This window comes from Gadus morhua, chromosome 17 (assembly GCF_902167405.1).
Source record: "Gadus morhua chromosome 17, gadMor3.0, whole genome shotgun sequence".
Taxonomy (NCBI): Eukaryota; Metazoa; Chordata; class Actinopteri; order Gadiformes; family Gadidae; genus Gadus; species Gadus morhua.
In genome coordinates this window covers 17,483,219-17,507,825 of record NC_044064.1, presented here as the reverse complement: position 1 = coordinate 17,507,825, position 24,607 = coordinate 17,483,219, and the positions used below count along the sequence as shown (strand labels likewise).

Below are 24,607 nucleotides of genomic sequence, written 5' to 3'. Positions count from 1 at the left end.
ACCGGAAGATGCTTGACTTCGCCAGTCTTTTATCATGAAAGCTTTTGGAGACTGATATACAACTCGTCGAACAGAGTGATAAAGACGATGCACAATGAAAAGGTGAAAAGAAAAGAGGGAGGATTCTGATTTTGATGCGTCTGATCCACTGTGTGGTTTAAACTGGAGTAGTGGCCATGTGGGAGTTAAAATTAAACAAATTGCAGTATAAACACATAACGGAGTGTCGATGTAATTTAGAGATCATGGGGGTGTATTTGATTCAAGGTTTATTACGGGGTTTGCACAGGGTTGGATAGTACTAGAAAGATAGTAGTGAATCCAGTAGAGATTAGTTCTCGCTGAGTGAATCCAATAGAGGGCGGCAGTACATCGACATGATTCAGACCAAAAAGAAGAAGAACAGCTAGCTGGCTGACAACATCAACAAAACTGTCCCCGTGTCTTTATATTATTACCGTATTATTATATATGTATCAGGACAATCGTTGTCACTGGCTGTGATTGACCTTTCCTCGGAGGACCGAAGGTATGCAGTATACTCTACTTAAGATACAATAAGGGTGTTATACAACTCTGTGATCATCACATTGTCGATGGTGAAGGAAAGCATGCATAACAAATGTATTTGTGGTTCTACATCATTCAGACCATGGGGAGATATCAAGTGAACCCTATTCGAAAGTATTTCACTTTCGAGCCCGCATCCAACAAGTCCCTGTGCCAGATTGTGGGTTGTGAGGCGAGGATCGCCGGCAACCACGGCGGCAACCTGCAGCGGCACATCGAGAAGAAACACCCGGCCGTGTACCGGGAGCTGCTGGGGCAGCCCGGCCTGAAGAGACACACCGCGGGGGTTGGAGGTCACACGGCGCTGCATTCAGTTGTAAGAACCTGTTTATTAACGTAATGTTTGGGACGGCCATTATGATCGGTTTCGATATCATTTATTTTTCCAAGTCCTGCAGATAATCAATGTGCTTGTACATGAAGACGTCACATCAACAGGACCGCCTCCATTTCGGAAGCATAGGGGCATTGGGATCGGTGTTGCCATATTGGGCCTGATTTTCCTGGCCCAATCTGGCAACAGTGATTGTGATGTTAGTGTTAGGTTTCTGATAGTTGTTTGTAATTAATCGTTCAATAATTTGTATCATGCTAGACGTGGCCAAACAAGGTTTTTAATGAACGCAGGTTGGATACGCTGAGGAATTCACAGTACCACAACTCAATGGAGTCTTCTCAAAATAGCATTGGGTTGTAAAATATGAAGTATGTACAACCAAAATTCCCTAAATGAAGTATGTGATTTTAGATCATAAATGTGATTTCTTAAATCTCACCAGGGCCCAGTTTTCCGAAAGCATCGTTAGCCTAAGTGGTTCGTGAAGTGCGTCGTACGAGCGTCGTACAGTTTTCACACCGTTTCCCAAAAGCACTGTTGGTAACGAACGTCGTGAAATCACTCGTAGCTAACGAGGACTCCTTCTTGTAGAGCGCTAAGAGCATCGATAGCCTACTATAGCCTCAGTGGTGTCACCATCGGTCATTCCGTGTATTGGATGCGTTTTATTAAAACGCATCCAATACCAATACCACGGAATGTCCAGCTGGCACAATTTCGCAACACCCCCAAAACAGTGGTTTCTGCCGATATATTACTCATAGACTACTGTTAGATTTAAACAGCAAAGACATAGACATGTTAGAAGCCAACAACAACATCATTTATTGCAGCATTTTATATTTCCAAAAATACATGCGCAGCCAAAATGTACCGATCAAGATCAACGCCACGTTACAAGGCAACCCTCTCAAAATGCATAATAAAATTATCCCCTCTACCTCCCTTCAAAAGTTTGTGGAAGGTGAGGAGACGGGTCCGCGCGCTGTGGCTACAGCCTGCGGACAGCGCACGGACACAGGTGCCGCGACCGGACGGCTCGCCCCCTGTTCAACGGGCACGAGCGCGACGTCTAGGCAGCTCGTTGTTTTTACAGCGGCTGGTTCTGGTACGTCTCCTACGCTCGTTGAGCCTCCTCCCTTTCATGGGAAGCCCCCCTTGGTTCACACACAGTGTGGAGGCGGTAGGGGCCGAGGAATACGGGTTATTCCTGGACGGTCTTCCTCTGCTGTCGGCTCGCCCTCTCTCCGACCGCTATGCGTGTTGGGAAGAGCGGTGCTTTCTACCATCGTGGTTGGACAACACGTTGAGATGGGGCCATCCCATACAGTTCAAGCGTCGTCCCCCACCCTTTTTGGGGTTGGTGGAGACCACGCTACGGGACCCGGCTGCGAGCACGGCTCTGGCAGCAGAGGTGGCCCGTCTCTTGGTGAAGGGGGCCATCACTGTCGTTCCCCCCCACGAGTCTCACCTAGGGTTTTATTCCCGCTACTTCCTGGTTTCCAAGAAGTCAGGGGAAAAGAGACCTATTCTGGATCTTCGTTTGTTCAACAGATTCGTTGCCGCGAGGAAATTCAGAATGCTCACTGTCGGATCGTTTTTCCGGTGTGTGAGAGAGGGCGATTGGTTCACATCCCTGGATCTCAAGGATGCTTACTTCCACGTCCCTGTTCGGCAGGCGCACAGGAAGTTTCTCCGCTTTGCCTTTATGGGGATGGCGTACGAGTACCAGTGTCTGCCGTGCGGCTACTCCCTGGCTCCGCGCACCTTCTTAAAGTGTTTGGCGTTGGAACTGCTCAGGCGTCAGGGAAAGAGGATTCTCTTCTACCTAGACAACCTACTTATTCTGAGCAACGCAGAGGAGGCCGCGAGAAGGGACACCATGACGGTGATAAACCATCTCTCCTTCCTGGGTTTTGCCATCAACTGGGAAAAGAGCTCCCCGCTCCCCAGCCGGCAGACAGTCTATTTGGGGCTTTGCCTAGACTCAGCCACCATGACTGCGATGCTTTCGCCTCCTCGGCTAGACACCATCCTGTCGGCGCTCTCCCGTTTTCGCGTTCGCAGAAATGTGACCGCACTGTCCACGATGCACCTGTTAGGGCTGATGGCAGCTGCCCCGTGGTCCCCCTGGGTCTGCTTTTTATGCGCAGACTCCAGCGGTGGTTTTCTTGCCAACGGTTGGACCCCAGGCGACACAAGCTCAGGGTGCTCCTCGTTCCCCATTCGGTGTCGCCATACCTGGAATATTGGGCCCTCCCTTCTCAGGGGTGTTCCCCTGGGCAGGGTGGCGTCCTACGTAGTGGTCTTCACGGACGCCTCGTTGACGGGTTGGGGAGGACTGGCCTCTTACTCGGTCGGAGGCGAGTGGCACACGGCCCCTGCAGCACACATAAATGTGTTGGAGCTCGACGCTGTGAGGAAAGTGCTGTTGCATTTCTTTCACCTGGTGCGCGGCCGCCACGTTCTGATCACGACAGACAGCGTGTCGGCGGCGGCGTACATCAACAGACGGGGGAGTCTGCTCCCCTGCTCTCCACCGAAAGGTGGTCGAGCTCTGGCTTTGGGCTCATCAGTATCTCCTCAGTCTGAGAGCCCTGCATATCGCGGGAACCCAGAACTTTGGGGCGGACCTCATGTCTCGCGGCGTTCCCCGCCGAGACGAGTGGCGTTTACATCCCGACATTGTCAGACTGATCTGGCAGAGGTTCGGGACGGCGCAGGTGGACCTCTTCGCGTCCAGGGAGAACACGCACTTCAGGTGGTGGTTCTCCCTCAGCCCTCGGGATCTTCCCCCGTTGGGGGTAGATGCGTTGGCACACACACCTTGGCCGCGGGCTCTCTTGTATGCGTTTCCCCCGCTCCAGCTGATCCTTCCTCTTCTGGAACGGGTCAGACAGGAGAGATGTCCCTGATAATAGTGGCCCCGGAGAACCGTTCAGCTCCGTGTTTTCCAGAGCTGGCTGCGCTCTCGCGGTCGGCGCCGTGGCTGGTACCGTTCAGGCCGGATGCGCTTTCACAGGCCCACGGGACGGTGCACCACCCGCCCGATGTCTCAGGACGGCTGTTGGTTTGGCTCCTGAGAGGTTGATCCTGCAGGGCAAAGGTTTGCCTGAGACGGTTATCAACACTATTCAGAGTGCTCGTACGCCTTCTACTTCTTCCCTCCATGCGGCGAAGTGGTGCGCCTTCTCTAATTGGTGTGACAGGAACCACGCTGTCCCATCTCAATGCGAGGTGGGAAGCGTGCTTTCGTTTCTGCAAAACTTATTGGAGAAAGGTTTGGCCTTCTCCACTATCAAGGTCTATGCGGCAGCCGTTTCTGCTGGCCGTGCAGGCTGTGATGGTGGACCGATCTTCAGCCATTCACTGGTCAAGAGATTCTTGCGTGGGGCTAGACAGGTCAGGCCTGTTTCACGCGTGCTTACACCACGATGGGATCTCCCCACCGTGTTTCGCGGATTGTTCAGGGATCCTTTCGAGCCTCTTTCTCAGGCCCCTTTGGATGCCCTGTCCTGACGGCGCTCTTGTTGGCCTTGGTTTCTGCCAAGCGGGCCGGTGAGCTAACCGCTCTGTCTGTCAGCCCGAGTTGCTTGTTGCTAAACGAGGACAGCTCGCGTTGCTCAGACCTAATCCTGCGTTCCTCCCGAAGAACATTAATAGTTATTTTCGGTCGAGGGATATTGTGCTTAAGGCTTTTCACCCCCCGCCTCATTCTAGTGAGGCGGAGGAGGAGTTGCATCTCCTGTGCCCGGTGCGGGCATTGGCTATGTACGTGAATCGCTCGCCGCGTTCCGCCCCACACAACAGTTGTTTGTGTGTTATAGCGACGCTAGCAGGGGCCGCGCTCTCTCTAAGCAGCAGTTTTCTTGCTGGATATGGGGGGGTATTTGCTTAGCCTACTCTCGGCAGGGCTTGGCGCCACCGTTGGGCGTTAAAGCTCACTCCACACGGAGCGTGGCCGCTTCAACGGCTCTACTCAAGGGCGTTTCGGTGGAAGACATCTGTGCGGCTGCGTCTTGGTCTTCCCACGGCCCCTTTTTTTCGTTTTTACATGTTAGACATGTTAGACGGGTTCACTCGGCAACTCTGTGCTGGAGTCCGGGACCCCTTTTACGGCTTAAGAATATAGACATGTTCTTTAAAGCGGCGTGGCGAGTTGGCTGGCGAGTTGTACTAGACTACCAGTCTTACTCTCCCACCGTTTTTTCAAATGAAAAACAGGCTAGGGTTTTTTTTCTATTGGGCCGCCAATTGTCAGGTGGTTTTGTTTACCAGTATGGCACTCCCGCCGTTTCTTTCAAATAAGAAACGGCCGAGAGAGACCCCTTATTGGAGAGCCGGATTCCGTAGCTCCACCCCCGGTGGTAGCGGACCTAATGGAAACCGTATTGCTCTGGTTTTTCTTTTCCTTTTCATGGGTTCCATGAAGCACGGATTAGAGCCGGAGTCTTTACAGACTCACTTTTTTTCTCTCTTGATCATTGCCTTGCTTGATCTAGTAGGAATTCGTTTTTTATTAAGCTGTTGTGTTTTACACTTCCTTGGCTTTTTGAGTCTTAATGTGCTCTGGTGACTTAAGTCGTTTTGACTGGGGTCCAGCAGGAGTACATTGATCGGGCTCCGCTCGCAGCTTCACCTTAGCCCATAAGGCGAAGCCTAGACGGCGTAGCCTACATGAAATAGAACGATACTTATGTTATTATAACTCTAGTTCTATGATTGTAGGCGTAGCCGTCTAGTTTCCCACCTGCTGTACCCTCCAAATGCTGAAAGAAAAGCGTGGAGGATGAGCGACAGTATACAGCGCGTTATATAGACACGATACCGTGGGAAATGTGGGCGGTGCCCACGCTGATTGGTGCATAGTTTGAAATTTTCACAGGACAAGCCCATAAGGCGAAGCCTAGACGGCTACACCTACAATCATAGAACTAGAATTATAATAACAAAACCATCGTTTCTGTAGAGTCTCTACAGAGAGACAACGCAGCGATATCATCATGAGCAGTTCTAACTGGAGAGAAAGTGAAATCCGCAAGCTGCTGATCATGTGAGATGGTTATGCAGTCGCATTATACAAAGACCTCGAAAGATGGTGCGATCTACGAAAAAGAGACGCAGAGGAACTTTCCTTACGAGGCTTTTGTCGGGATAAAAAAACAATGGTCAGCAAAATAAAGAATATGTTGCAGTTTTTGCACTTGTAAATCGTTCATCGCGTTTGTAGCCCACACTCAGACGGGAACTCATTCTTGCATGCGGGTGTCTTCATTCATACAAAAATAAAAACATTCGGGAGTATGCAAATTATTCAGGTCTAGACTCCGTGCGCAGCCCCACCTTCTCCAGTGAACCAAAAAAGCCCTCCGTGACGAACGGGGGATTTGACCCCATTGGTTTTACAGAGGAAACTTGAGATAAGACGTTGAAATCGCCGGGCGTGCCAAGCTGCGACCGAACCGGCTTGGCAGTGTAAAAAGGCCTATACATCATCCTACCCAACAACATGGGCCAAGCTCTCCTAATCGGGTCGGCAATAGCCGTTTGTCAATGCCCAGCCTCTGCATTTGAATGATAATGAATTGATGGAATGTTGCATTTTTAATGTTTACACCCAAGATTCTACACTAGAGAGTGCGCACCAATCAATTAAACCTTATGAAACCGAATCAGATAAAGTCGGCTCTCTTAGCTGCGCAAAGCATGTTTCAGAAATCAGCACATTAAGATAAATGTAGTTGTCACACAAGCTATTCTTGATTTTTGTAATATGGAATTATTTCAGGGGGGAAAAATGCCTTGAAAAAATGTACGAGCACAGTGTGTTCAGGATTAGGACTGATATAGCATATGTCGGCCTAGGCCTAATCAATTGTGTTTTAATAGCATTCAAATTATTGCAGTCTATACTTTCCGTGGGCTACTCTGCTGTTGGCCTAGCCTGGTTCTACCAGACTCTCGTACTTCACTTCATTTCATTTCATTTGTACAGCGAGTCTGGACCTAATCAATTGACAAACGTTAACTCACTTGAAGGCGGGTGTCTGTTGAAGTTTAAAATGATTGGATCTGCCCAGTGCCACTCTGGATCTGCCATAACCAATCGCTGACGTTTGGTTGTGACGTATGTCATGCGCCGGGAAGCACGCGCAGGTTGTACACAAACCAAACCCCCTTCGCGTCTGCACGAAAATGTCCGTCAACGACAGCTGCAGGTTTTGTTCGTCGAATTTAATTTATCGGGGAAAAATTGCACATTGTAAATCAATATTTTATAGTAAGGCAAGAGATGATGTATGCAGTAAACTTTCGAAGCTGGGTCTAATCGTTGACAACACGCCGCTTCGGTCGTTTCGGATCTGTACCAAATGCCTCGTGGTGATTAACAGGCTTCTTCTTCTTCTCAGACACGCCCTCTGTTCGCTGATTGGGCGCACGCTGTGGTAGCGCAGAAAACCAAATTACATACAGCAGGTCCAGACCTAGTACTGAAGGGAAATTCAAATTGAGCGGAAGTACTTAGGCGGGCGGAGCCAGGCTACTGTTGGCCTTGATGGGGAGGTATTTTAACCCTTTTGAACCCCATTTTCCTGCGACATTCCTGCGTCTCCCCCTCCTACAGAGCCCATTTCAGCACCTTATCAGTGGACAGTTACAATCCTACGAACGTCGTTAGTGCAGTGCACGCGCGTTCATGTTAAGAGAAGTTTCAGGAAACGCTCCGAAGAAATTTACGATGGTTCGCAAGATCCATCGTGAGAATTATCGTATGAGCGTGGATCCATCGTTATCGGGAAACAAGGCCCAGATTATTGACTTCTTTTTTTTTTTCAGGCTTTTAGACAGTATCCTTGGCTTACAGTCTCGAAAGGCAGAAAAAGCTTCAGGGACCAACTTCTGGTTGCAAACACGAATCAAATCACCAACAGAAATGAGGGAGCTAGACCACATTTAGTCAGACTAGGTAGACAGACCCAATCACGGGATATAATAAGAGTCTATTACACAGTCCCAGCTCAAGAAAGATCTGGATATTTCAATCATGCATTTAAAAGATCATATGCTTTTCAGGAAGAGGGTGAGGAAGAAGAGGAGGGTGCGCCTGAGTATGATTCAGCTGCTTCCACTTCAAACCTCTTCTCGCACTATCATCCTCTCACCCCGCCGGAGATCACAGAGCAGGCCATCTCTTTCCGCTTGAAAGGCGAGAACGACGAAGACCTCTTGTCGAATGACCTTCCCCCGCCCCACGCCCTGAGGCACGACATGGTACTGCAGCAGTTCACCGACATCATGCTGGCAGACATGCAGCAGATCCAGGACCCCCTGCTGCTGATGAAGCTCAGACGAGATGTCACCGACCTGGTGTTCAAAGCTGTTGAAGAAGATGCCAAGAGAAGTCAGATCGGGAACAGAAAAGAGCTTTATTGCCAGGTGAGTGATTACACTTGCAAAAGGATTGTTTTTTTATTGATATGTTGGTGCAGCGAAGGAACTGTTGGAAATACAAAAAAATGAATTTGGCTCCTCGCTCCTCCTTCACAACAGATGCTTCCTCGCTTCCAGATGTCCAGTGAGCCCTGTAGCAGCGGGGCCGGCCCGAGCTCATATATAAAGAACTCTCGGAAGCAAAGGAGGGCCAGTAAGAGTCGGAGGATGCCAGCCGGGGGGGGAGGAGGAACGGGAGACGAGTGGAGGGCGAGCATGTGCGAGTTAAATAGCGCTGCCACCCTTCAGACACACCCGGTTAAGACAGAGACTGAGCCGCTAGAGGAGATGGAGTTACCGGTGTATTTCTCCCCCATCAACTTGGAGGGAACCAACGAAGGTTGATCAATTAAATCAGTTTTTTTTAATGGTTTGGAAAGAAAAACCTTTAGAAAACATTTAGGGGTAAATTATTTTTGTAGGGCTACCTGCCCAATAAAGTTTTCCTTCAATGGTTGCTTTGAACTTAATTTGTTAATTTTTTTCTCATGGGTTTCCAATGTGGAAATATATGTGCAAAGTTCCTTGATGGTCCACTAGAGTTGGCTAAGTAAGAGATGGTAACTAATTTGGCCTTCTTGTGTATCAGTCATGCCTCTTCCGGTAGGGCCCATGGGACCTATGAGATCGAAAAATATGAATGGGTTTCAATGGAGAGAAAGTAATTATTTTCTGGTCCCATTCTTTATATGCCCTGGATTACACATATGTTGTTGGTGGATTTAAGTGATAATTTTTCATGCAAAGAAAACTAAACATTTTCGTGAAGAAGTTTGATAATGTTGATTTCCACGCGAATGATATACGTCACCACCCGCGCTCGGAATTCCGGTACAGACATGGCGATCTCTCTGCTCCACTTCACCGCTTTTTTCCAAGGGAGAGGATAAAAGCATCGAAAGAGGTGAAAACCATTGTAAATCCGGGCATGTGGAGAGTTTCAGTTATGCCGATGGGGAGATAGTCGGTCTTGTCCACGCCTGTCGCAGGGAGTGTGTCGTCATTTACGAGACGTGTAGTCGTTCTCATTGTGTTTTCTTAGCCTTTAACTGAACAATTGCACAATAAACGGTCAAACTCTTGACATGAAAAATTATCATTTAAATCCACAAACAACATGTAATCCAGAGCATATAAAGACTGGGACCAAAAAATAATTACTTTCTCCCATTGAAACCCATTCATATTCTTCTATCCCATAGGTGCATGGGCTCTGCCGGAAAGGGCGTGACTTTGCTACTCTATTGTATTTAAGCATTTAAATCTTCAATGTGTTCGCAAAAAAAGTTGCTAGAATACAAAAACATTTCACAACTTGTAGCAACTGTAAGTGTACAAATTAAACGTTAAATAGGGCTTGTGCATTGCACATAGGTGCATTGGATGATGTTTGGATGATAGACGGAAACAACGTTTCCGTCAATTCAGTTCCGTCACCGTTCACAGAAATAATATAGACAGTTTTGAACCTTTGCCTTTTCTTCCGTTTTCCAAATTTGTTTTATTGTCACAACTAGCCTGACAGGTGATTGGCTTTGTTCCAGCATTAAAACTCTACATAACGATAATATTAAAATAATGGGAAATTAACATCCGGAACCAGAGCTGTTCAAAAAGGGGGCGGTCACTTTAGCGCTCTATGGTTTCCGCTTATGTGTCACACGTTGCTCTGATTGATGATTCAGGGTGTGTTCCAGATGCCTCGGACTCAAGCCTTCCGAGCTTCCGAGTTATTCTCTGGTCTGCGCCGCTGTTGACTCCACTTGGATCAATAATGAACTGAGAGGTCCGAGAGTAGTACGCAGTTTCGCATTCAATATGAAAGCCCCATTAATGTAATGTAGTCCATAATGTATTAAGCCTACACTTAGAGTAATTGATAAGAACCCAAAAGAAAGTCCCCAAAACAAAGTGGCTCTTCATTCAAATCAGGCACTGCAGTCGCCACCTTTGCGAGGACCTCTCGGGGTTTCCATTCAGGCAGCGCCATCGTCTCCAGGGGTCCTCTTGACGGCACGTGTTTTCAGAGCTGCAATCATGTCGGACCTGCCGATGAAAATACTTCGCAAGAAGATCGAGAAAAGAAACGAAAAGACCAAAGAACGCAAAGTTCTCTCTCAAAAAAAAAAGAATGAAGGCATCGGTATGTATTGTAATGAATCCACGAGACCTGATTAATGTTTTTTGTTCGTAATGTTAGTTACTAGCATCAGCCATGCTAGCACCACAGCATGGCCCTAGTCTGTAGGACCAGTTTCCTAAACACGTTAAAACCAGACCTATAGACGGTCTGAAACACGTTTAAACCACATCTATAGACGTGATAAATCTATAAAACGAGCCATATATTATACAGATTTAGCAGTGGATTATCGGTTTTATTAATGACAATGCAGTTATCGTCTTCAGGTAAAGTAAGATCATAGTCCGTTTTAAAGGATCACTCGGTTTTAAACACTCGTAATCCCACGAATGGGCAGATTTTGATCGATTATATAGTGCACGTCCTTATCGTTCTTTTGTTTACCTCAGTTCCAGAAAATGGGCTGTCAGTTAAAGGCGAGGAGACCCCTAATTCCGTGTCTTCCGAGACAGCCATTAAACCAAAGATAAAACCAGAGAAACAGAAGTTACCCAAACAACAAGAAAACAAAACAGACCTCGTTACGAAAAAGAAGAAAAGGAAGCTGGCAAATGACAGTGAAACGTCAGGTAACTATATTTACATAACATTGTAATGGTTGATAAACGAGTGTTGATTGTTAAAACGGCATTTAAGGTAAAACGACCGTTAATGTCAATGAAATTCTTCCAGGTTGCAAAAAGGCAAAAACAAAAAGCCAGAACCAAGCAGTAGAGGAGGCAGATGAGGAAGAGGAGGTAAAGGAGGAAGATGCAACAGTTGATCAACAAGACAGTGATGAAGATATTGCAGGGAGTAACAAAGAAGGCGATGATGACGGGGAAGAAGATGAAATCGATGTTGATGCAGAGGACGAAAATGCTGAACTACCAATGGGCTTGTCAGGTATTGGACTCAGGATGTATCTATAGATATTAGTTAATGTCAAGCAAAAGCTTGTAGTGATTCATTCAACTGCTTGAATGAAGATTTTGAGCAACAGATCAACGCAAAAGTTATTAGAAGGCTGTGCAATCCTTAAGGAGAATCAATGCCTTTCTACCCTTTACTCATTAGAATGGATGAAAACTTGCCTTCATGTGTTGCCAGTTCATTGCCATCATAGTGGACTGGGTGTCAACTAAGGCATAAAGAATCTCTTGTTGTTGTCTTTGAAATGAGCTGTCAGTTCTCTCTGAAAGATGATTGGCATGGACATGCAGTTCTGAAATCGGACCAAAATCCTAATTATTTAAATGAGTGCTTGGTTCTTGGGATGGACCATATTGTATTTTAGCTGAAGAATTTGCAGCTGAAATGTGCAGTGTGCATGCTGGTATTCTGAAAGTCATTTTGCCGTTTCTTCGAATGAGGTTTTCCACTACATTATTTTGCAACCCAGGAGCATTTGAGGACACCACGTTTGAGTCTCTAACCACGTTGGTGAGTGAGCACACGCTGAAGGCCGTCAAGGAAATGGGATTTGAACACATGACTGAAATCCAGCACAAAAGCATCCGTCCTCTTCTGGAGGGAAGGTAAGACCTGAATAATCAGTCACTGTTTCATCTTATTGACGATATGAACAACGGAGGGTCAAAGGAAACTTAAAAATAGCTGAGGGGAATGAATATCTTGGTATCAACAATGATTCACAGCAGTGATGGCCTGGTTTGAGGTATCTTGTGTCTTCTTTAATCACACCGGGAGGATTGAGAACATCTTTGAATGTTACTTTTATTTTTTTTTATCTCCCAAGGGATATTCTTGCCGCTGCCAGGACAGGAAGTGGCAAAACCTTGGCCTTCCTCATCCCCTGCATCGAACTCATCCACAAACTCAAGTTCATGCCCAGAAACGGTACATGTTTTTCTTCTTCCCACTGATGGTCTTCAGTAGGGGTGCAACGGATCATCATTGATCCGTGATCCGTTCGGATCATCTATTTCGGTTCGGCACACGCATGATCCGCGGATTGATTTATGAAAAAAAAAATTGTGCGCATGTTCAGTCCACACATAGCCGTAACCATTCCTGCTAGTTCCAGGTACAGAGCTAACACGCTCTGGGTAAAAGTCTGCAACAGTTCCCTTTTCAATAAGCAAACAGTCCTATGGCTCGTTGTGATTTATTGTCCTCAGCGTACAACATGAAGAACAGTGGGCATGGAAAATAAAAGTAGGCTAGACTTCGGTGACTACTGTAACGCGATAACTGCTGCCTCCAGTGCTACGTCTGTTTCCATATACTCGCGCTGCCACACAAACCTGTCGCCTAGGTTACCACACAGACGTAACATGTAGCTGACATAGCGATTGCTAACATAAAGAAAAACACATAGAGCATGGCCACGCATTTACAGCGACATCACCCCGGTGTTTCACTGACAGGAGTGAAACCGAAAGCGGCTCAACAACCGCTCATCACCGCGGCATTTAAGCAGCCCCTTCCTCCACAATCAGACCGGGCTAAAGCAATCACAAACGCTATTTTTTTATTTTTTTTGCTGATCCGAAAAATGATCCGATCCGTGAGTTTTTTAATCCGTTGCACCCCTAGTCTTCAGTCTGCTGTGAGAGCAAATAGTTCCTACTGAGCTGCTTGACAATTGCAGAAGTCATGTCCTGAAGTCTGGTTGAATGAAAGCTTTTGTGCATTTGAAATGATATGGCAGGATTCTAAATGAATCCCTTTTAAGTCAAGTGAAAGGATTACGAAACGCATCCCAATGTAAAACATGTCCACCTAATCCCCCCACCATCCAGGAGCTGGTGTGCTGGTCCTTTCGCCAACACGGGAGTTGGCCATGCAGACGTACGGCGTGCTGAAGGAGCTCATGGCGCACCACGTGCACACGTTTGGCCTGCTCATGGGTGGCAGCAACCGCTCGGCCGAGGCCCAGCGGCTCGCCAACGGTGTCAACATCCTGGTCGCCACGCCGGGCCGTCTGCTGGACCATCTGCAGGTGAGCACTTCTTTTGGTATACTGTGGCCACACGCCAGCGAGACGACCAGTACTGAGCACGCATTACTAAGCGTGTACTACTACTGGTGTTCAATGCGCAGCTGTCAAATATTGCGATCGATATGTGATTTTTCTTTTTAAAGTTCCTTTCTTCTGTATTATTCGCTAAACACAAGAAATAAATAATTCTTCATTGGATAGTTACAATAAAAACTGCTCGTTCCTGTAGGAGCATTTTTTTCAACTAATCAAAGCGTCACGTGGCAAGGGACCCACATTGCCCGCCGGTTTTATCCGATCCTCTGATTGGTTCGATTTTGTAACATTAAAACAAACTCATACTGTTTTTTATCGCAGCCTTTGCGATTTGCGATGATTTTTTCAGTCCTAATCACTTGCCTGTCTTTGTTGTATGCAAATGTTTATTCTTGTCCTGTTTCCATTTTAATGGATAGGAAGTTGCCTTTATGTGTTGCCAGTTCACTGCGTTCATAGTGAACTGGGTGTCAACTAAGGCAAACAGTAACTTGCTTTTGTCTTTGAAAGGAATTTTACATGCCAGAACAATGGCAGGTACATGCTGTTTCCAAACAGAAAACATGAACTGTGTTTCCAAGTAGGAAAAAGTTGGTAGCTTTCCAGGAATCCAGCCTTGACCAAGAACTTTAATGGAGTGCCAAACCAGTGAACTTTACTTCTGTGGAACATGTTGACTAAAATGTGTTTTTGTGTGTAGAATACAACTGGCTTCATGTACAAGAACCTGCAGTGTCTGGTGATTGACGAGGCCGACCGCATCCTGGAGGTGGGTTTCGAGGAGGAGCTCAAGCAGATCATCAGACTGCTTCCCAGTAAGTTTCTACCCCCCCGACCCCCTTTGCATGTAGGTTTCTTCTAGCACCAGCACACTTCTCACTGCCCCCCCTCCTGGTTCCTCCCTGAGTAATCTTCTTTGTAAGAGTTTGTTTTTGAAAGGATTCCAACAAAGCCAGATAGAAAAGGTTCCATGCACCGCGTTGAATTTAAATTGAAGTTGTAAGTTGGTGCATGGCAGTAACTGGTCGTGTGTATGTTCCTCAGAGCGCAGACAGACCATGCTGTTCTCCGCCACTCAGACCAGGAAGGTGGAGGACCTGGCCCGCATCTCCCTGAAGAAGGAGCCCCTCTACGTGGGCGTGGACGACGACAAGGACAAGGCCACGGTGGACGGCCTCGAGCAGGTTAGTACAAGAGAAGGCTAGTGCTGGTCAGGGGGACTGCTAGCCTAAAGATTCTGGGTTCAAACCCCTTTTTCTGCCGTCTTCTTCGTAAGGCGTCATTGAGTATGGGGCCTAAATCCTACCTGTTCATTAATGGCATCGAAATGTATCACTCTCTTTGGACAAGTGTTTTGTGTGTCGTAATAGTAATGTAGTAAGGGGTACAGCCCTAACATTGCAGCAATGGGGGCATCTTTAAAACTCATTGGTACTGATGTTATTTTGCCTTTATGTGTTGCCAATTCATTTATTTTGTAGTGGATTGGGTGTCAACTAAGGCATACAGTATTATCTTGCAGTTATCTTATTGATAGATTTTATCATTAATTCTGTCAGAATAATTGCAAGGACATAATGAGGAATGGTAATTCAGTGCATTGATCAGATAGTACTGTGGATTGGGCCAAAAATATACGCGTTTTGAGCATCAATCGATCATAAAGTCGTGTAACATCAATGTTTGTTATAGGAGACATATTATGTTGTTTTCCCAACAAGTAAACATAGTATTTGAGTTCCTGAAAACATGCTTTGGAAGCTGTTTGCTGGAAACAGCTCGCCTACCGCTATTCCCCTCTGTTTCAGTCCCTTCAGATCGCGCTGTTTCTGGTGTCTTTAATTTTAATTCAAATGAGCTGCTGCCCTTTGACCAATGAGCTGTCGGACTAAACCACAGTATTGAGGAGAAGGGATTGTTGCCGTTTGCGGACTCCTGGAGCTCTATTTCTATAATAATAATACTATATATTAGGGCTGTAACGATACACAAACTCACGATTCGGTTTGAATCACGATTTCTGACCCACGGTTCGATGCATCCCACGATTTTTTTAAATTTAAAAAGCATTTTATTTAAACAACCCTTATATACCAATTAACTTAATGTAACATTTAATAAGAAATAATTTGGAACACTGAACAGATTTGAACAGAAAGAATACTATTGAAGTATAGCTAAATTAATAAAAAAATAACCAAAAATTGCAGTTGGATGCTTTTTGCTGGTAGGCAAAAACCCTCAACTGTTTGGTTGGTTTAGTCAAATATCCTTATTAGCGCTTCTTATTAGCTTCAGTAATGACGTAATCGGGCCGCATAGAATGCAACATGTTTAATAGCCTAACTTTCAATAGATGGGGAAAAACATGAACGTCGCAATAACGAGGCATAGTGTTACGAGTAGCATATGTGTGTGTGCGAGATTGGCAGTGTGCGTATGCGTGTGAGTGACGTCAGCGAGTGAGTGGACGAGCGAGGAGAGCGAGCGGTAGCGCGTGCGTCTAGTGAAGAAGCGAACGAGTCCGGTAGAATAAAGTACCCATCCTGTCAATCGGTGGCCGCTTCAATCCGACCTATAAGCAGACAAACTGCCAGTCAAATCACACAAAACAATAGAGACAGGATCACAGAGGCAATTCTTTTCGCGCTTGGCCCACTCTGGATAAATGTCGTTCATATCACATATGAGGACTTCGACGGCTGTGGAGAAATGCAATCCTCCGTAGCCACAGGGAGCTGTCATCACAGAGAGGGCATCTCGTCGCATACCTACGGCATCGATAGGAGGGGGCGCTGTCAGCAGACTATTATTTAGACAATTATTAGCACATTTCAATCTGACGATTTGACCGGAGAGTTAAAAGCGCATATCGCGCTTCTGCCTTCTCACACCGCGAGACCGGTTCGTGGCTTTGAGTGTCGCGATTTCGGTTTCGATACACGTATCGTTACAGCCCTACTATATATGGATATTTATATTATGTATCTAATATCACGGCCAAAGGCTATGTGCGCCTCGGAGGATATTATGATCAAAGTGTTTCCCCTAGGATGTTGTTGCAGCAGCGGAGGTGAAATGTTATTTTTTTTGCGAGCAATTTTTTTTGTGTGCTCGCAAAACGCACCCTGCCGGGAGGTTTCTATGTGTCTGCCGGCAACATACATACAGTACATTTGTGCACAGAAATGAGCAGGGGAAATATGGAGAGATTGAAAATATCACAGGTATAATCTTCAAAACCATTATTTACATTTATTTAACAAAAAATTAGAGCTGTCAAGCGATTAAAATATTTAATTGTGATTAATCGCATTAATGTCATAGTTAACTCACGATTAATCGCGTTTAATCGCAAATTATTTTTCTATGCCAAATATCCCTTGATTTTTTTTGTCCCAGAATTCTTCTCATTTTAATTATCTTATCAGCATGGTGAAGTGCATCGGCTTGCCTTGTGCAAATTATTTTCTATTGATAACAACATTGGCATATACTGATCAAAACAGGACGATACAAAAAAAGAGCCTATAGTGCAATTAAATGACTGCTTTGAACAAATGTCATTTGAACATAGCAGTCAGGCTGCTGCTTCTATGTTTTGAGCCAAAGAAAAAAAAAAATTATATTTTTTTTATTATTTTTTTTAAATAAAACAATTGCGTTAATCGCGCGATAATTTTTTTGACGCCGTTAAAATTTGTTTGCGTTAACGCCGTTAATAACGCGTTTAACTGACAGCTCTACAAAAAATGTATTATATCAACAACCGGCCTATACAGTAAAATCACATAACCCAAATACAACAATCGAAAAGGTCTGTGCTCAAACCAATGGATCTTCCCACTCCATCCCCTCCCCCCATCACAAAGGCTTTAGTAGGACCATAAAGAGGCCATGCCTCTATTGAACAAGTTTTGGGGCTCTAGAGTCAATAATCGAGACGCTACTGAAATTGTTGCCATTGTGGTCGTTCAGTTTTGCACTAAGACCATAAATAGCCCATGCATATGGGAACCATTTTGGGGATCTAGTCAATAATGGCAACCCTATTGAAATTGTTGCTAAATAAAAAATCCTCATAAACAAGAAGCGATATATTTTTCAAAACTAAAGGTTGTAGTAGGACCATGAAGAGCCATACCTCTATGGAACAGGTTTTGGAGCTCTAGAGTCAATAATGGTGATGCTATTGAAATTTTCACCATTGTGGTCGTTTTCAGTTTTGCACTTTGCAGACGGTCCCTAAGCTCGCGGCCAAAAGCCGACAGCTCATAGAAGCCAATGCAATTCACAGTTCGCTGTAGATGGCTCGTTTGGATGAAAACAATGTTGTAGCTGGTTCTCTGGGTTACTACACTCAATTGTGTCGCAACAATGTTTCACTGATCTATTGAACCGCAAACTCAGAATCTACTAGGGCTTTGACTCCGAATCTAATTTGAATATCAAAAAATAAATCAAAATTCGAACAAATATTAGGCAGGTCACTACGTTATCCCACAATGCAACCGGAGTCTGGTAATGAACGAAGAAGAGATAGCTGACCCGACACTACCAACTGCGGCTTAGAAAGACGATGTAGAAAGCGGCCAAAAAAATGAAGTGTCCATAGCGCAAAATAATAAATTCGTTTTTTAAAGAGATAAGAAGGAGCTCCTCTCCGTTTATATGTTTTACTCACTAGTGTGTGAATTGACCTGGATATGAAGCGCATATCCAGCGTCCGTAGCGCACGGAATGATATATTATTTTGCGTAGCGCAAAATAATGTAACATTGGTAATTTAAAGAGATAAGCTGAAGCTCTCCTCACCTCTTGTTAAAAAAAAAGAAGAAATTCAGCAGCGGCGGTCATATTTAAAGGGATACTTCACCCATTTAGAACCGGCGTTCTATCATTATAAAATTGCTATTGTAATATAAATAAATAGATTAATAAATATCAGTCAAAACCAGTCTCCCCTTGGCCCATTTTTCTCATCTAATTTTCTCCCGAAATGACGTCAAATGACGCGTTTGAAGTCATTTCGGGAGAAACCTCTTGTCCCGCTGGAAGGGCCGAGGACTACAACACACGTTTGGTGGCAAATTTTTCCACCAATAAGGAATGAGAGGGGGCGGGAGCTCGCGTACTGAGGAGGAATGAGGGGGACGGGAGACCGACAGGTGGGCGAGGCAGCGAGCGCAATGCACTGTGGTAGTTGGAGGTTTTCTTACTTTGAGCCAGAGAGACCATGAAAACACTCTTTCTGCCTTTTTTCAGGCTAGGATGAACCGATTTCAATATTTTTTTCACATTTACAATACATTGAATTATTTAATTGATAAAACCTTCATATTCCCACCGTTGAAGTATCTCTTTAAGCAGCGGCCTACCACCGCTGCTAGGTGCATATAGGGGAAACACTGGATCATAAAGACTGCATCTGACGTCTCTGGTACTTCCATAAGAAATAAAGGCTTGTAGTGGGGGATATCTCGGCCATTGTTAAGTATTTGGGGGGGTGTGTGTTTTGTGATCCGTTGCACCCCTAGTATCAGAACATCGCCCTAATCTGAAACCGCTGCAATAAAATGCGTGTAAATAATTATAACTCAATAGTGAGTTGTATTTGTTCCAGGGTGGTGTGCCCCCCGATAACTCGATGGTTGATGGTATTTGTTCCAGGGTGTTGTGCCCCTCCGATAGCTCATTGGTTGTTGGTATTTGTTCCAGGGCTACGTGGTGTGCCCCTCGGAGAAGCGATTCCTGCTGCTGTTCACCTTCCTCAAGAAGAACCGCAAAAAGAAGATGATGGTGTTCTTCTCCTCCTGCATGTCCGTCAAGTTCCACTATGAGCTGCTCAATTACATCGACCTGCCTGTCATGGCCATCCACGTAAGCACAGACGGGTACTGTCGTCCCCCTCCTCCCAAATACGTTGTTAGACATTTAAACACATTGGGAAGTGGTCATGTGGTAATCACTCTAAAGTTAACATTTATTTAAGGGCAAAATGAAATCTTTCACTCACACTGTGGTCTAGCTTTATTCACTCTAACCAAGAAATATCCACCTGGATCATCAATAATCACACTGCACACCATTCTCACATCTGTTCTCTATATTTTTAGCCCATGCAGTTGTGGTACTATTTACTCTGGGCTAGTGATGGGGATAAACTCACCAGGGTATTCAGGCCGATGTCACCATGGTTTGTTACCTATGTCTCCAGGGTAAGCAGAAGCAGACCAAGCGAACCACCACCTTCTTCCAGTTTTGTAACGCGGACACGGGCATCCTGCTGTGTACAGACGTGGCCGCCAGGGGTCTGGACATCCCGGAGGTGGACTGGATCGTCCAGTATGACCCCCCAGATGACCCCAAGGTACCCGCCGCCATCCATTATGGGTTCCGTTTTATTAGGGGTCCAAGCCAACAGGTTGGATCCCTATTGTTTTTGTAAGGATTATTATTATTCCCGCGCTAAAAGTCGGACCACAGCCCAAACCATAAATGGTGCGGACACGCCAATTGCATGACTAGATCCAGATCCGGCAACGCTACTCGGATAACAAAATCCAGACCTGCCGGTCACTAGGTGGCGCTATACAAAGGAAAACGCGTTTGGGGCTATAACTCCCACACCGAACCTCCCACAGTCCAAAACGTTATACCCACAAAATTCGAACACTTTTTTGATCCAACCGTCGACGACGAAAAGGTAGCGTTTTGAATATTTGTTTATTAGCTACGTTACACGTGGAAAATCATAAATCCAAAATTAGACATCGGATCGAGTCCAAATTGTATACGCATGTCGGCGCTACCCTTACTGACGTTCGGTAAAAAAATCGAAAAAATTCGCCACGAGGAAAATTCTCTTGAGAAAAATTCGCCAAAAGGGGGCACCAAAAACGACGACATTGTGTATCTTTATACTTCCTTCCCTAAAAGTGGGTCCACAGCCCAAACCGTAAATGGTGCAGACACGTCAATAGCATGACTAGATCCAGGTCCATGAGGTCTACGCAGACGACAAAATCCAGACATGCCGGTCACTAGGTGGCGCTATACCAAGGAAAAACGCGTTTGGGGCTATAACTCCCACACCAAACCTCTCACAGTCAAAACCTTATATCCACTAGGGCTGGGTATCACTAGGTACCCCACGATACGATACTATCACGATATTTTACCCACGATAACGATAATATCACGATACAGCGATTCTACGATTATCGATATATTGCAAGAAATTTCACCCACGATACATCACGATATCTGTGTCACTGAAGAAATTCAGAATTTATTACAAAAACATTTTATGCAAAGTAACAGAAAATTAGAAAACAAAATAAATGCAGAAAACATTTCATTGCTTAGTTTCATTCGCTCTGTTTACAGTGGATGTATCGCAATGGCGAGGCGCACACAGCCTTTAGCCGTGTTCTGTAAATATTCTAGAACACATGGGAGTCCTGGAGCTCTATATCAAAATATTATCATATAGCCTACATAGATATCTATATAATATATATTATATCCGCCAAAAGATGTGTGATCCGATATTATGAATCTCAAACGACCGCGTTGGGTTCTCCGACGTTCCTGGTTCTTCAACGTCCTCATCAATGTGAAGTAGACCGAACCACGACAAGGAGGAGAAAGGGATTGTTCCCGGGCAGCGCTTAGGCACCTCCGCCTCCCGCGGTGGTCCCTCAGCGGGTCTCAAGCTGGAGACATTCGCCGCCAACAATCCCTTTCTCCTCCATGTCGTAGTTCATGTTCTTGAGGGAGTCAAAGCCAAAGTTCCTTCCCCCCAATTCATTCTCAACCTTGGCTGAGATAACCCCCAATACGAGTCTCGTTGTAGAAATACCAGAGACGAGAGTCCGACAGAACGGTTATCCAAATAACAAGGAAGTGTACAACTCTTGCGATACAGTCCTGGAGCTCTATATCTAAATAATATCATATAATACATAGAAATCTATATCATTTAATACATATTATCACGGCAAAAAGCGGTGTGCGCCTCCAGACGATATAATGAATCACAAACGACTTTGTCGGGTTCTGCGACGTCTCTGGTTCTTCCACTTTCACATCAACCTGAAGTCGACTGAACCGCGCGCTGCCCGCTGCCCGCTGCCGGGCGATGGTGCCTCGCGGCAACCGGCGGCATGACGCAGTTCATGTACTTCAGCCAGTCAAAGCCAAAGTTCCTTTCTCCCAATTCCTTCTCAACCATGGCTGAGATAACATAACCCCCACAACAGTCTCGTTGTGGAAATACAAGACGCGTCAAAGAACCGACAAGAAACACTTGCGTTACAGTGTGTGTATTCACACAAACACACACACATGTGGCGCTCGCACGGTCGAGTGTCATTGGCGGGCCAACGTCTCTGGGCGGGCCAGGCAGAGTAAGGGGAGGAGCTGAGATTCCTGATGACGTCAAGAATACAGACATTCCAAATCAGCGCACTTGAGCCTCCATTTTTCAAAGGCGAACAGAACAGCTAGTGCTCGTTTTACACCAAACGCAAGTTTTAGCAATTGGGGGACCATAGGCAGGCTAGGGGAACTCATATTTATGTTAGAAAACCTCATATTTTCATGTCATGGGACCTTTGAATATCGATATTTGGCGTCAGCATATCGATAACGTCCCGCAAGACGAAATATCGCGATATGTCGCAGTATCGATATTTTGGCACACCCCTAATATCCACAGGTTCACGGTAGCATTTTTTGAATACATGCTTCGCGTTGTGCCGGCGAAATGCACATCGCTTGGACCCCTGGGTAACTGCTTGCAGTTCTAGTTTATTTATTTATTGTAAACAATGTTAATTTCAGAATGCAGGCTTTAGAAATATATTGGGTGATAAGATTTGTATTGAAACGGAGCTTCTGAACTGAAATAACTTCTGGCGGTAGAACCAGTAGCTGAGCTACTTCTTAAAATTGCTAAGATCCGGTATCTGATGTCTCTGCTAGTATGTGACCGTGGAGTAGAGCCCGACCGATATATCGGCAGGCCGATATTAGGCATTTTTCAAACTATTCGGTATCGGCATTTATAATGGCCGATAAATTAATAAAAAACAAAAATATATATATCGGCCGATATATCGGCATATCGGATTTTTAAATCACAAAATATTCGTATCGTATCGGCCTGAGAAATCATATATCGGTCGGGCTCTACCGTGGAGGTATGGCTTTAACCAGCGTGTTGTCTTCTGCAGGAGTACATCCACCGTGTGGGCAGAACGGCCCGTGGAATCGACGGTAAAGGCCACGCCCTCCTCATCCTGCGGCCCGAGGAGCTGGGGTTCCTTCGCTTCCTCAAGCAGGCCCGGGTAGGTCCTCCAACCGCCGCTGTGGAATGGCGTCTGATCTTTAGTAGGGAAAAGCTCTGTCCGTATTTAGGCACCCACCGTATCAGGGCTGTACTAAAGATAGCCAAAACTACACACACAGCTGGGTCTTCAGAAGAGAAAATCTATCAAATCAGACATCGCAGTGAACGCCTCCATTTTGGGGAGCATACCAATATTATTGGTTGTTTTGTCTTTTGTCATTCTGGGGAGATGTTGAAACTAGCCTAAATTACGGTATATTCGCGTTTTTAAAGTTTTCGCATATTTACACTTGACGCAGCACAAAATGGTTATTTATATTATATGTATTTTAGAAGAATGTTTACGCTCAAATTAGGTACCAGAACTAGTATTGATATGGTAGTGGAACTGAACCCAAGGTAGTTGTATGGAAAGTGTCTCCTGATGAGCTGGCCGTGTGCTGGGTCCAACTGGACATGAATCCTTTCCTGCCGGTTTTTCTGATGTAATGTCTCATCGGTCATGTTGCTCTGGTCTTATGTTCAGGTTCCGCTGAGCGAATTTGAATTTTCGTGGAGTAAAATCTCTGACATCCAGTCCCAGGTAAAGTAACGCTCAACCCTCTGATCTCAATATTGTAGTTAACTCCTTATTAAAAGATGGAAAGTTAGGGATATTATAATCAACCAGTTCCACGCAGCCTTAATATAACGCTGCTGTGGTGGTTCCTTAGCTGGACAAGTTGATAGAGAAGAACTACTACCTCCACAAGTCCGGCCAGGAGGCCTACAAGTCGTACGTGCGGGCGTACGACTCTCATTCCCTCAAGCAGATCTACAGCGTGGGCACCCTTAATCTCCCAATGGTGGCGCTATCCTTCGGCTTCAAGGTCCCGCCCTTCGTCGACCTCAGTATCCTTGCCTACCGCTTGTTCTATTGCTCTGTAAACCTCCGACCAACCTATTTATTAGAAAAGTTCTTGTTCTATTTACTTCAGCTATGCCCTTTTAATGTCTTGGTTGGATGACAACAATACTATTTTACTATTGTACTCTTGCACTTGAAACTTTTTCTGCAACAAAGCAAATGGTTCTCTCTGTTCTTTACTGCCGTTGGATGGTTTCCAAGCTGAAAAGTACTTTTTGGAAGGGTTTGATTCTCACTCATGCTCCGCCAGCGATTCTCCTTAACCCCTCCCCCTCAGATGTCAACAGCTGCCACGGTATGAAGATGCAGAAGCGCGGTGGCGGCGGGGGCTTCGGCTACAAGTCCAAGGGCGTCGACAAGTCCAGGATCTTCAAACATGTCAACAAGGGACGTGGAGACAAGAGGCAGTTCTCCCGATAAGTCTGTGTACCAGGTTCAATGAATAGAGAGGCCATGGCTTCTTCTTCCCCTCCTGCCTCTTCATCTCCCCTTTTCCCTCCCCCCGGGTGTTGATGAAACCCAAGTCGTGGACAGGAAGAGGTGTTTTTAGGTGGCATTTTACTGCCACTTTATTTGTTATCATGTGATCCTCTAATGTGACCCCTCAAGGTTTCTTTTTTATTCCTGGATGAATTGTAAATGTATACAAACTTTGAGGTGGCATTTTATTTAGTAGTAAGAAAAACCTGTTCATTCCTTTCTGCTAATGATTATATAACACGTTCTCTCATCAAGTGTTAATATTTCCTCCTTTTCTGCAATAAATATCTGTCCATGCGATTGGAGTACTTATTTACTCCAAACACAAGGAGATAAACATTATC

General features: G+C 45.5%; 2 protein-coding genes and 2 non-coding genes across 5 annotated transcripts; all 4 read left to right on the top strand.

The window, feature by feature from the left end:
• Window positions 1–347: 347 nt before the first annotated feature.
• LOC115529847 (uncharacterized) lies at window positions 348–8,863 on the top strand. 2 transcript variants are annotated; one of them, XM_030338936.1, is made up of 4 exons: window positions 348–529; window positions 650–886; window positions 7,982–8,344; window positions 8,477–8,863. In XM_030338936.1, the coding sequence occupies exons 2-4, from the start codon at window positions 653–655 to the stop codon at window positions 8,741–8,743; spliced, it is 864 nt and encodes a 287-aa protein (XP_030194796.1). In that variant the 5' UTR covers window positions 348–529; window positions 650–652; the 3' UTR covers window positions 8,744–8,863. The 2 variants fall into 2 exon arrangements, with proteins under 2 accessions (XP_030194796.1, XP_030194795.1); XM_030338935.1 differs by having other exon boundaries at window positions 8,459–8,863.
• A 1,460-nt stretch (window positions 8,864–10,323) lies between these two features.
• ddx18 (DEAD (Asp-Glu-Ala-Asp) box polypeptide 18) lies at window positions 10,324–24,605 on the top strand. The gene is made up of 14 exons (XM_030338931.1): window positions 10,324–10,541; window positions 10,931–11,110; window positions 11,214–11,426; window positions 11,923–12,058; window positions 12,280–12,380; window positions 13,286–13,485; window positions 14,222–14,336; window positions 14,566–14,705; window positions 19,240–19,401; window positions 19,739–19,891; window positions 22,761–22,874; window positions 23,403–23,459; window positions 23,590–23,767; window positions 24,061–24,605. The coding sequence occupies exons 1-14, from the start codon at window positions 10,436–10,438 to the stop codon at window positions 24,201–24,203; spliced, it is 1,998 nt and encodes a 665-aa protein (XP_030194791.1). The 5' UTR covers window positions 10,324–10,435; the 3' UTR covers window positions 24,204–24,605.
• Window positions 13,946–14,088, top strand: LOC115530061 (small nucleolar RNA SNORA13). Its single transcript, XR_003973702.1, has one exon. It is a non-coding gene; the product is annotated as a small nucleolar RNA SNORA13 (small nucleolar RNA).
• LOC115530060 (small nucleolar RNA SNORA13) lies at window positions 14,968–15,101 on the top strand. The gene has a single exon (XR_003973701.1). It is a non-coding gene; the product is annotated as a small nucleolar RNA SNORA13 (small nucleolar RNA).
• Window positions 24,606–24,607: the final 2 nt, after the last annotated feature.